General features: G+C 35.7%; 1 protein-coding gene across 1 annotated transcript; it reads right to left on the reverse strand.

The window, feature by feature from the left end:
- Positions 1 to 3864: 3864 nt before the first annotated feature.
- On the reverse strand, positions 3865 to 5832 carry LOC130986353 (probable galacturonosyltransferase-like 3). Its single transcript, XM_057909746.1, has one exon. The coding sequence runs from the start codon at positions 5330 to 5332 to the stop codon at positions 4331 to 4333; it is 1002 nt and encodes a 333-aa protein (XP_057765729.1). The 5' UTR covers positions 5333 to 5832; the 3' UTR covers positions 3865 to 4330.
- Positions 5833 to 14054: the final 8222 nt, after the last annotated feature.

A 14054-nucleotide genomic window follows, 5' to 3' on the forward strand; every position in this document is an offset into this window, starting at 1 on the left:
ATTTGGGACATTTAAACCAAAACAAGATATTTCCTTATGATGTTTTCTTTTAATCTTTGATCCGCGCCTAAAATAGTTTAAAAGAAAACATCATAAGAAAATATCTTGTTTTGGTTTAAATGTCCCAAATTATAACATAAGTGGATCTCTGTATAATTATTTACAAAAAGGGGTTGTTTTTTAAATTTTTAAGAATTAAGTCGTGTCAAATTTGGACAACGACGAAAGTTGGTGTATTAAAATGTAAAATCCTAACTTCGCGTCAAATATGAATTTTTCGCGAAGTTTGTGTATTTAGGTGCAAATTTCCCTTTTAGAAATGATATATACATCTAAATAACCGTCGATTCGTTTCTAGTACACCCGATCGTGCGATGCACGACCAACATTAAAATTGAATGATATTTTAAATAAATAAAATATACTACATATTAAAAATAATTTAAATATGAGTTAATGCAAATATAAATAAAAAAAATTGAAATTATCCACGACACAATCTCAGACCAAAAAGAAAATGAATTTGAAAACATTTGAATTTTCAATTTTTGAAATACAAATTAATTAATTTTAATTGATAATGTGTATAAATATATACATCATCAAATATCAAAAGCAATTATAAATGATAATGGGTATAATTATCATATAATATTCTTAGATGTACACAACTATTTATTTGCATATAGTTTAATATATTTTTTGAATGCATATTTATATCAAATTTATGTGGTTATTTTGTTTAAATACAAATTTTAAAATAAAGTTCCTATGCAACATCCAAAGATTTGATTTGAATAAACATGACAAAGAGTATTTTTATATGCCTCAAAATTTTTATTTGTGTTATTTTACCTATATTTTTTATCAATGGGTAAGTGACAAAATAAATGGTTGAACATGAGATATATGTAGTTCATTTTTAAAAATAAAATATATATGATTTAATATTTAAAATGCTATTCATATATATATATATATATATACAAAATTAATTATTTATCTACACAGTTATATTAAGAGGTAATATATAGATTTGGCCAGTTTTATATAGTAAATTTAAAATTTGGCTTATGAAATAAAAACTTAAAAAACTGGCCAATTTTTGTGCAAAATGTCAGAAATACCCCTAATAATAAAAATTTATAAAGTAGCCAATTTCATCTCCTCTCTCTCCCTCTCTTTGACGGTTTCACTCTCCCTCCTCTCTCTCTGTCTCTCAATTTCGTCCGATCGATCCCCTCTCTCTTCGTCGTCGATCTCCGTTCGCCATCGCCGCCGCTCATTCCGGCGAGTTGCTGTTACCATTCTCTCGGCGGAGCTCGGAGCTCCGATCAAATATTAATGGCAACAATGGTGGCAGCAGTCGAAGAATTGGAAGCCATAGTAGCGCCGATGACGACGCTGACCATCCAAATTCAGGCGGCGCATCCAATCCTGACGGTGGTGGCAGCAGTCGAAGAAGGAGGGAGACTTAGGGGTCTGGAATGTTGAGCTTGAAGTGGAGGCACGGATTGTGGCCGTGCCACTGCCGGGGTTCAGAGGTGAGGGGAAGCGACAGTGGTGGCGGTCTATGAATGTCGATGTCGGGAATCGAAATTGGAGCCGACAATTTTAAGATCCAGGGTTGAGTGTTGAGAGAGAGATGGGATAGAGATTTGGGGGAGTTGCGATAGCAATCTGAGAGAAAATCTTGTGTTGTACATGTTCGAATTCACAACTAGTTGTTTTTTTTTCTTTTTTTCTTTTAGCCTTTTGACGTTGGTAACTTGTAATATCGTAAAATGATTAGATTATTGTTTTACAATACTGTATTCATTTTTTTATATATATAATTAGTTATTGTAAGATTAAACAAAGAGAGATTTGGATTTCATTCGAGTTAGAATATGATGAACTTAATATTTTTTTAATGTTTACGAAGAGCATCAATTGTTTTTTTAATGTTCTTCACAACGAGATCTATAAATTCACAACTTAATGTTCTTGAATTCACAACTAGATCTATGAATTCACAACCAGCTGGATGAATTCAGAACTTAGTGTTCTTGAATTCACAACTCGATCTATGAATTCACAACTAAATCTAGAATTCACAACCAGCTCGATGAATTCACAACTGAATCGTTAGTGTTGGTTGTGAATTTGAGATTTAAAGCTTGAATTCACAACTAGTTGTTTTTGTTGTGAATTCGAGTTTTAAAATTAGAATTCACAATCAGTTTGATGAATTCACGACTGAATTGCTAGTGTTAGTTGTGAATTTGAGTTTTAAATCTCGAATTCACAACTAATTGTTTTGGTTGTAAATTTGAGTTTTAAAATTAGAATTACCAGTTTGATGAATTCACAACTGAATTACTAGTGTTAGTTGTGAATTCGGGTTTTAAATATCGAATTTACAACCAACTCTATTGCTAGTTGTGAATTCAAGTAGTCGTAAATTTGAGTTTTAAAGCTTGAATTCACGACTAACAATATTTGTAGTTGTGAATTCATGCAAATTCAGAACTAAGACTATTTTTAGTTGTGAATTCAAACTTTAAAACTCAAATTCACAACTACTTGAATTCACAACCAAAAAATTCTGGTTGTGAATTCCACTGATTGTGAAATGCGCGAATTTTTTGAAGGGTGATGTTTAAAGGGTAAAATGTTAAGTGTGGCCAATTTTTTAAGTTTTTATTTTAGTGGACAATTTTTAAATTTACTAAAAGAAATAGGCTATTTTCAAAATCCACTCTTTATATTAATATAAATTTCTCTAAAAAAATTATTTTTAAGATAAAGAGTTCTAAAATGAACAAATATCAGTTTTATCTATTTAGTTGCATTAAAATATCATAATAAAAAAATAGAAAAATATAAAAATGAATCTAATACAAATATAAAAAAACAAAATAAAATATATATGAAGTAGATAAAAGGAATGAAAGATAAGAAACGTAACATTGTATTTGGAGAAATGAGAAATGACAAAGAAAAGATGATAGATGAGAGAGAAAAATAATAATTTTATGACTTTAACTGATAATAACTTATTCGATATAAATTTATTTTTATAATTTTTATATCAAATTAAAGATATTGTCATTATCTTTAATTTAATATCTATATTGAATATTTTTTTATGGATCAAAATTGATGATTTTTAGTTATCGTTAGACTTCTTTTTTATATATAATATAGATTTTATGTTGAGAGCATAAATCGAAGGTGATACTATATTTGCTATTGCTAGCAAAACTACTCACAGGAGCTTTATGAAAATTTGATTGGAGAATGGTGGATGGGAACCGGACACCCACACACCCAAATTGTGTAAGTCGGCAGCATCTTTAACACCCAAAAAATAAATTCGGCCAAATGAATTTGAATTTGATTGCGATTCATAACTCCCATCACACTTAGGCATTCACTGGCATCCACTCTATCTCTCTCTCTCTCACACACACACGCACGCACATTTCAATCGTTTTTCCAACTTTAAGACCATAATTACGTGCATTAAAATTATCCCAAGGGACAACTATGGGAATTTCAAAATATATAAAATACCACTTCTGCTATCTCTCGATTTGGAAATGAGCAATTCAACACGGTTTAATTTATGTTTACAAAATTATGTTCGCATTGTCATTCTAGCGACGGAATTATCATTATATATATCTTAGAAAATCTCATAATCACCAACTAATAAATATTATCAAAATATCATTTTCTTAAGTTAGATCGAACAAAAGACGTAGGTACTAGTTAATCAAACGAAGGGATGTCCAATTACGAAAATGACCACAACCGACACCTCACATCAATAAATAAAATAGAGATAAACCACAAGAATATTACTCCAGAAGAAAGTACTAACAAAAGTCACGAGATGGAATAAATTTTAAACAAAAGCGCAAAACAATAATGTAGACAAAATTATTAACACCAATAAAACAATCACAATTATAAGCAACACAAAAAAGTTGGTAAAGAGTCACAAACGTACAAGCACTTTTCCTGGGCGTACAATACAGCTGAAGCGTATATTTACCCTTAATTGAGTAGGAATGTACGAATCTGGACAGTCGACCAGCATGCCACCACCCCTCCCACGGCGGCGCCACCTGCCTCAGTAGATTCTGGGTTGACCAATAGTCCAAGAACAAAACTCCCCCCAAAAATAAAACAAGTGTGCAGAATAAGAATTGTATGGCACAGAATCTGATCAAAATTTCACGCATTCCGATTCTCCGTGTGTGCGTCAGCATGTAATTTGTCCGAAGCCCGCCTCCCTGTCTCCAACTCAATTATTCTGGGTTATAATCCTCTGCGGCGGCCATCATGTGTCGGCAATTAATAACTCGTGTTTGAACAAATCATACGGCGACCATAGATAGTCCAAGGTACAAGCCTTTTTAGCGTCGAGCCTGAGCCACGGCTTCCCTTTGCCGCTCCAGTGCAGCAGGCTCACTGGACCGGGGTGGAGATCGCGGCACAGCCCTTGGAGATTGTCGCCGCCGAGGCCGTGCTGGTTCCAGCGGTGCTCCACCGGGGAAACATTTCCGGCGAAGACGAGGAGGAAGGGCGGGAGGGAGCCGAGCTCGTAGATTCTGTAACGCTTTTGGATCCTCATCCAGTGCTCGAGCTTGTGCGTGAATCCGTGGCGGCGCCACTTGATGAGGTCGATGACCATTACTCCGGTATTGAAGTAGCAGGGGTTGCGGCGGCGGAAGGTGGCGCCGAAGAAGGGGGTGGACCAGAATTTGGGGGTGAAGTAGTGGGAGAAGTTTGCATGGCAGTATTCGGGGGCGCCGAGGACGTGGGAATTGAGGTCGATTCGCCAGAGCTTGGCAATGTCGTCGACGACGATGAGGTCGGAGTCGAGGTAGATGATGCGGCGGAGGGAGGGGGGGAGGAGGTCGGGGAGGTAGATGCGGGCGTAGTTGAGGGGCTGGTCGAGGGCGCGGCGGACGGAGGAGGAGATGAGGTGGAGGACGGAAGCAGGGTTGAAGGGGTAGAGGTGGAAGCGGAGGTAGGGGAAGGTGGCGCCCACGGTGGCGCGGAGGTGGGGGTGGTGGTGGGGGATGGAGAGGAAGTGGAAGACGGTGTTTTCGGGGCAGGTGGAGTGCTGGAGGACGGAGAGGACGGCGGCGATGGAGCCGCGGAGGTAGGGGGTCGAGTAGTCCAGGGTCATGGCGATGTGGACCACGTCGCTCCACTTGTCGCACGACTTGCCGTTGCGGAATGCCGGCGCCTCCTTGAATTGGGGCTCACCCGTGCCGCCGCCGGACTGTGTCATCAGGAGAAGAACCAGAAGCCGGAGAATGGGAGGCATGCTCATTAATTACTCTGCTCGCCTCAACCTTGGCTTGGATTATGGCGAGGACAATGTCTCCCGAATTGCCATTTATACCCCTCCCCATTTTTTTTCAAGTTAGGGAATAATTATTGCAAAATTTGATTATATACCATGCTCCCATCCATCCTCGCCGCACATTGCTCACCACCCATTCTCGCCCAGCGATCACCTCCCTCATAAAATTTTTATAACTCATTCTTATTCTAACTTATTAACTTACTTCTTTGCTGCATACGTTTCTCTATCTTAGAAAAAAGTTGCATAGATGATGTGGATTTTATATATGTATGTGGACAGATAATTTGTAAGAACTAATATATGTAATTCTTAATTTCTTTTTGTGCTACTAGAATAGTACTTGATGTGATCAGACCTTTTTATTATTGTTTTTAGTGACATGATATTTTTATTATTTTTGAAGATTTTAGACATTCAATCTTTTTGTTACTCTGATATAGAAAATTATTAATAAATCATAAACCAAACCGCATCAAATTGTATAGATACTCCATTCGTCCCATTCCAAATGTCTCATTTTCTATTTTGGATTGTCCTATTTCAAATGTCTCATTTCCTTTTTTGGCAATACACACTCTCTCTATACTTAATATTTAAACAATTTTCATCAACCCACTTTATCTACTTTATATACATTTCTTAATTTTCGTGCTCAAAAGAAATGAGACATTTGGAGCGGGACGGAGGGAGTACACTTTTTTTTATTTATTTAAAAAAAATGTTAAATCTTATTTTATGATTTAACTTGATTTCAATGAAACATCGCACCAAATCAAACCACAAAGCGAACACCTCCACCATAAAATGGGTCGAACAAATTTTTAAGTTGACTCAGTTCTTCTTAATTTTATAAATATTATATTGAATTAAATTATAAAAAAATAATGCATGTGCATTTCTAGATACATGTGCACTAAATTAAGTACTCCCTCCGTCCCCAAAATAAGCTCCTCTTTGGAGACGGCACGGGTTTTAAGAAAAAGTGGTAAAATGTATTGATAGTGAAGAAAAATATGTTATAATTAGTATTGGGAGTAGTGAAAAGGTGAAAAAGTGTTATAATTAGTATTGAGAGTGGTGAAAAAGTGAAAAGTAAGAATAAATAAAGTATTATTAGTGGTGGGGTAGTTGTCCAAAAATGGAAAGAAAGAAAGAGGAACTTATTTGGGGACGTCCCAAAAAGGAAAAAGATGAACTTATTTCAGGGACGGGGGGAGTATTATTTAACATATATACTCAATTAATAATGTCGGATGCCTCCATTGATTTGTTAATTAATGCACGAAGAAGGTGAGTCGAACGGTGTGATGAAATTCATATTATCCTCTTTGAAATTTAAATTCTTTAGTAATTCAACTAAAACAGAATTTAACAAACATCCGCATGTAACAAACCATTTTTATAACAAAAAATTCCGCAACTATTGTCCGACTGACTAGATAAAAATCAACTTGTATAAAATAATTCATAAAATGCAACTAAAAAAATTGAATGAACTCGACTGGTATAGTATTCCACAAGAAGAAACAGAGTGGGGGTATATTGGTCACTTTGCACAAGGAGTGTGGATTGTATTTAGTGTAAGTGGACCCACCATTATATATGAAATCCAGGCTGGAAAGCCAACAACTATAATCTGTGATTTAGTTAAATACATTAATGAGAGAGCAAAAATCCTGTGGTGGTAGTTGCAGGAACAGCCTTTATGCAGCCGGACACTGTGGACCGTCTGTTACACTGGATCACTCGAACAAATGAAGCGGACGGTCCAGATTTCATCACTAACTGTACTGTCTTACTGTAAGCTATTGCTAATTACGAAATCAACTAACTCTTGGATTCTGATTTTTATTAGAAGAAGAGATGCAAAAAAGGGCAATTGACTAAAAATCCCAATGCGCCAGATGTTGTACTGTAATTAAACGCCCCTAATTATGGAAACTTCCATTGATTAATGGTTTTATTCTGCGTTTCCTTTCGGGGATTATTTCCCTTTACCGTTAAGCAACGTACTGCTTGTCGATTTGGTTTTGGTACTATAGTACAATTGGGTTGCACCTTGATCCGCATCCTAACTCAAATTCGTATCCTAATCTGAATCGTATAAATGATACTATTTGATTATGCAACGATATTGTCTGTAATTGACGCTATTTGGTTATACAAATGATAATGTGTATAAATGATACTATAACATTGTAAATATGACTAATTGTCTGTAAATCTATAACGTTTTTAACAAATTAGTTATTGCACCAGAACTGAAAAATTGACTTTTAAATCCATAACCTTTTGTTTTTGTCTGATTTTTATTCGGTGACCGATTTTTTCTTACACCGACGTCGGAAATGACACCGTGGCAGCTGGAATTAACAATGACACCTAAGCACATTTGTGACATGTGGAAAAAATCAAAATCAAAATCCCCCCTCCCATCGTCTTCTTCTCCCTTCCCCCTACCCCCAAACCCTAATTTTCCATTCCCCCCACCGCCGCCGCAGCCAATTTCAGAGGTGGTGACTGCCCTGCCTCGCCGATTTCAAAAGCGGCGTTAGGGGCGAGACATTAGCCCCGCTGGAGAGACAGCCGCGACAGTTTCCCGAAGAGGGAGAGAGGTCCACGATTTGTTTTAGGGGGTGGGTTCCATCTGCATATTTCAGTCAAAAATAAAGAAAGAGAAAGTCAGGGTTCGGCTGCGAAATTAAGAAGGAAGAAATGGAGAGAGTCAGGCGAATAGAGAGGCTGCGCTGACTGGATTAGGCATCGACTTCGCCGAAATTTTCAAGGTGGTGGCGATTTCTGAGGTCGAAGCTAGGGCCTGACTTGGCACCTCGCTGAAATTGAGAAAGGTGAATCGAGAGATAAGAGAACGGACGAGAAAGGCGGCGCCCTCGGTCGGGCACGTTCTTGCCAGAAGTCGGAGGCTGTTGCGGCAGATTTGAAAATGGGAAAACTTTTAGGGCTCGTTTTGGTGTGGGGGTTCCGTAGAAGACAGAGATAGACGAGAGGATCTTCGGCGCGAAGCGGCGACCCACGCCGGATGAGAGGCACCGACAGTGGGGTGCCGGCGTGGGGTAGCGGTAGGGGGGCGGCAACGGCGAGTGAAGGGGAGAGAGAAGAAGATGATGGGAGAGGGGAATTTTTTTTTTCCACGTGTTATAAATCTGCCATCGTGTTCCAGCTTCAGCGTAAGAAAAAATCGATCACCCGAACAAAAATCAGACAAAAATAAAATGTTATGGATTTAAAAGTCAAATTTTCAAATCTGGTGCAATAACCAATTTCTGAAAAACGTTTTGGATTTACATGCAATTAGCCCTTGTAAATAACACTGTGTATAATTGACACTATTCAGTTATACAAACGACATTGCTTATAATTGGCACTATTCAGTTATACAAATGACACTGCCTATAATTGACATTATTCGGTTAGTGTCATTTGTATAATCGAATAGTGTTATTTACAATATTATAGTGTCATTTGTATAACCGAATAGTGTCAATTATAGACAGTGTCATTTGTATAATTGAATAGTGTCAATAATATGCAGTGTTATTTGTATAACCAAATAATATCATTTACACGGTTTGGGTCATGATGCAGGACAGGGTGCAACCCGGCTGTATAGTACAACAGATTGTACCCAAGTTTTTGTGATGTTTCACCACATACATACACGATGCTTTGATCTTCATTTGTTATTATTCATGCATTGGTTTTTATTTGTTTTTTGTATATTATCCATGCGTTCTCAGAGCTGGATCAAAGAGAATTTGGAGGCATGAGGCGAAGGAAAAAATCAATTATTTCATCTTTCTTTCTTTTTTGGTCGCTAAAGTACTTATTGAATTTTTATAATCAAAACTAGTATGTAACCCGTCGAAATTTGATGGGAATAATTTAATATTTCATCCGTCCCACTATAAGTGGCTTAAAACTTTTCGGTACAAGAATTAAGGAGAATGTGTAAATTGATTAAAAGTGGTAGGACCTACACTTTTTAAGAGTTAAATTTTTCTATTTGTGGAAACATGTCACTTATAGTGGAAATACAAGCCCTTTATACTAGAACGGAGGGAGTATTATATTTAATAAGAAAAAAAAGGGTATAAAAATTTTATACTCCCTCCGTCCCCCATATTTATGCATACCTTTCCTTTTTTGGTACGTCCCCCAAATTTATTCATACTCATAATTCTTACAGTTTTACCTTTTTAAATTACACTATTTGCCCACAATCTACTTAACAATATCCTCAATGTGGGACTCTTTATCCACTATCATTACTTCAAACAGTTTTTTATTAAAACTCGTTCCGGAGTCAACCATGTATAATTTTAGGGGACATAGAGAATAATATATTTATAAATTTTAGAAAATTTTCACTAAAAAATGTTAACATGACATATCAAACTATATATTATAATGAAAAAAGTACAAACTTTATGACTTCAACACTTTCAATTCAATAATTAATTTTCTTTTCTTTTTTTTATTTGTAAGCATTAGCAAAATAACAAATACTACCTCCGTCCCACTAAACGAATCTTGACACGTATTCCTTTTTGGGCCGTCCCACGAATCTTGACACATTTCTAAATAAGGTAATAATTATTACATTCTCTCTCATACTTAATCACTTTTATTACCCTCTCTCCTACTTTATCACTTTTATATTTTATTACTTATACACTTAAAACACTAATCTACAACTCCTTAATTCTCGTGGCGAAACCACACGTGTCAAGATTCGTGGGACGGAGGGAGTACATAGATATAAAAAATCACTTTAAACGTGTTCAAATTCGCGCTCCAAATTTTGAAGATCCAACTAATAAATGAGAGATTATAAAATAAAGCAAATCAAAGGGGAAAAAATATGCAATATTTAATAAAATTTCACTTAAATATTACAACTTACAAAAATCATCATCACAATGTATTCATAAAGAAGTAAATTATTGTCCACCTGGAGAAATTCTCATGAAATAATAATAATAAAAAAAAAGAATAATTCTTTTAGTTTTTTTCATTCTTCTCAAATTTCAAAAATTTCACATGTCAATATGCTCAACTTCTCCACCAATCATATTCAAGTTTCACACTTTTTCTGTCACATGTCTCCTTATTTTAGCTTGTCATTCCCATTCCATCGATTAAATACCATCACCAAGACAACAAAAACCAACAATCTTGACTGCTCCATTACTATCATGCAATGAGAAGTTCTGAAATGAACAAAGACCAAAGGAGCAGAAAATGCACAAGCAACGACAATGACAACTTAACACACATTATGTAGGCCACCGTCTAAGAACTTTTAATGCTCGAGGCAAAAAGAAAAAATGATGAAAAACATATTTGACCACCCCATCTAAAAATAAATCCTTCATTTTCTTAAGGAGGAAAAGTTGTGAGATTGTAATTGTTGTTTGTTGGTTTGTAATCTTCAACTGTTAAATTTGGTGAAATAAAAATTTATTTACCAAAAATAAAAAGAGCAGGTGAAATTAAGATGGCTCAGCAACTGATGTTTCAATAAAATATAATAGAATGGTCATAACAAACCATGTTTTCCAGTAACAGAAAAGGAATCGGAAAATTACATTACCTCACAAAACAAATCATTAATTTGTCTAATTTCCGTGTTTCTATAATTGCATCTCCACCTTGGTGAATGAAGGTTCCTTTTCCATCGCAAAATTCTCTAATCATCATCTTTGCACAGTTTTCATCAAATCATTATGCTAAACTGCCTATTACAGCATACTAATACACCAACTTGTAAGTGAAAGTCTCCATTGAGCCAGTGCTGAGGCTAGGATCTGCTATGTGCCGAAAACTTAGAATTATAGGAGTAACAAATTCTAAATTGATATGTCGACCGAAGATATAAAATTTGGAATATTACAAAAGGATGCATCATCATATGAAAAACTCGATAACATAAACACAACATCACGTCCCAAAAACTAATATCAGAACTAGAAAGTAACACGGCTTCCATATCCACATAAAATCAAGAGAAATCCTCTTAAGCTTAATCAGGCACCATCAACCCAGAGTGTCACTGCTACCAAGTATACCAACTCATGAAATAACACTAGAACTATCAAGTGGAAATCTTTCGGCTTGAAATAATACCTATTTAAATTACAACAGATGCCCAAAGGATTTGAAAAAATCTCGGGTGTATCAAATTGCACGTCCTAGTCATAATGTCATAGAAATTATGATAGATTTGACTTCAATTAAATCTTAATAAGGGCAAGCTTGATAAACAAAAGAATCACATGACACAAAACCAATAACCTCTTTCAGCATCAAGCACGAAATACAATTTACCAAAAAAAAGTGTAAACAAAACATGTCAAACCAAAAGGAGGAGACGAGCAAAGACGATAATGCAATTGACACATAAGCAACTAATGTGATCAATGTTTACTCAGCATTTAATAATGAGTCAATATATCAAACTAGCCTATTTCCTATAGTAAATTAAAAATTTATCCACTCAAATAACAAAAAATTAAAAATTAAATAATGGCCAGTTTTTGTGTTAAATGACTAAATTGTCCTTAAGATTAAAATTAAAAAATTACCCACAAATAGATAATTACAAATACACTACATATTTTCAAAAAAATATCACAACATATCTCCTTTCTCTCTCTCTCTCTCCTCTCTCTTTTTCTTGCGCACGCTCTCTCTCTCTCTCTCTCTCTCTTATAAATAGGGCATTCTAGCTCTTTATTTGGACACACAAGGCTTTAACTGATAATCTAGTTTTAATTATGGAATTATTTATGAACTTATCAAATACTGAAAATGTTTCAGTATTTTGATTTCAATTAGGCACAAGGCTTTAACTGATAATCTACGTAAGGTTTCAGTCCAGAATTTGAAATCAGATAAGTGTTAATTATAAATCTTACTGACTATCCAAGGATTTGTCAGTTAGACTGATAACACCAGCAACTGAAATTAAACTTTAAGAAATAGCCTTTGATTAACACTTTATCAGTTTTAAGTTTCACTTTTCAATTAACCAGTTTCAGTTAAATAAGGAGTTTGAACACAAGTAAGGAAATAATTGAAAGCTATAAACAACATAACAACTTTTACGTGGTTCGAAAAATAAGTTCCTACGTCCACGGCCAGCTGATCAAACTGACAAATACTCTGGGCTTGTGCTTACGGGTGCACAGCAAACCTTAAACTGAAACAGCAGGGTTTCAGTGTCAATACACTGGATTGGACTTCTCGTCTCCTTCTCAGCTCGCAGTTGCAAAGACAACAGACGTCTTACTTGCGGGGGCTAAGAACTCTTGAATTCAGACAACTGTTTAGAACTCTCTCTCTTTCAAACTCACTTTTCGCTCTTTTAGGAAAGGGTACTAGATTACAGAGAACAGGCTCTTAGTAATCAGGACTTAGGCTAAGGGTTTACAATGAGATTGCCTAAGATTGTAAAAGAATTTAAGTAATCAGTAAACTGATTTGGCTTTGGATATTCTCTTATTCGATTTAAACTTCGGAATGCAGTGAATAGGCTGAGTCGCAAATTTGGCAGAGCTTCAGCTTGAGTGTTTGAATTAGTGAAGATTGAAAGTGATCCTCGAGCTCTATTTATAGGCGAAGTCTTGAATAGATCCGTTGGTGATATGGTCTTCAAGAATTAGGCCGTTGTGAGATAGATTTGAATCTTCGGCTGAGGCTTCAATCTTCAAGGCTCCTGATTGGTTGAGGAATGGGCGTCTCTAGCAGTAGGAGCATGGTGCTTCTGAAAAGTCAGCAAGAAATAGGAAAGCTCTGCACAGGCGAGGACGATCTTCATATCTTCACATTTAATGCAGTTGTACTTGGCGTGAATACGTGGCTTTTTTTAAACTTAAGTCTTCAGTCCGAGGAAGAATGTTTACTGATACTTGACTTATGTATCAGTCCGCTTATTTCCACGTGGCCAACATTAGTTATTCAGTCATAACTGAATCTTTAGTGAAAGCTCGTCCTTCAAAATACTTTAGTATTTTGTCTTCAGCCTTTTCAGTTCCAAATTTTAGTTAAGTGTCTTCAGTTCTTCGATCTTCAGTCCAACGGTCTTCAGTCTTCAACCTTCAATCTAGCCAGTAAACTGAACTCTAACACTTGAGTTCAAAAAGTTCTAGTCTAGAAAAAAATCTAAGAGTTTTGGTATCATCAAAACTAGGACAAGGATATTTCATTAATTTTCCAACAATTTTCTCATTTTTGATGATGCCAAAACCATACAATCAGTCCTAAGACAAGCGACGACTGAAAACTGAAAATAAGATACTAAACTGGGTGAATACAATTCCCCCTTAACAATGTAACCTGTTATCTTGCGAACTGAAAGAAAATAAGCAGTTAAAGAATCAGGAAGACAACAAAACTAAAAAAAAAGTATGTAATCAGAGCCTGGACAAAGAGATATTGTCTTCAGGTTGAGATCAAGAAGCCGGTATTTTCATTACATAAGAAACTGATAAGACATCAGTTCTTGAAGCAATACAAATACAGAGCCAAAGCAAAAAGAAACATAAACATATTGAAAACAAAGCTAAGGCGTCTGAAGATAAATACCCAAAACGACTCTCTTTACGTTGGTGAAGTTGGTTGGATTCCTCTTCTCGTCGATCCCCCAGATCTTGCAAACTGCAAC

Source organism: Salvia miltiorrhiza, chromosome 5 (genome assembly GCF_028751815.1).
Source record: "Salvia miltiorrhiza cultivar Shanhuang (shh) chromosome 5, IMPLAD_Smil_shh, whole genome shotgun sequence".
Classification (NCBI taxonomy): domain Eukaryota; kingdom Viridiplantae; phylum Streptophyta; class Magnoliopsida; order Lamiales; family Lamiaceae; genus Salvia; species Salvia miltiorrhiza.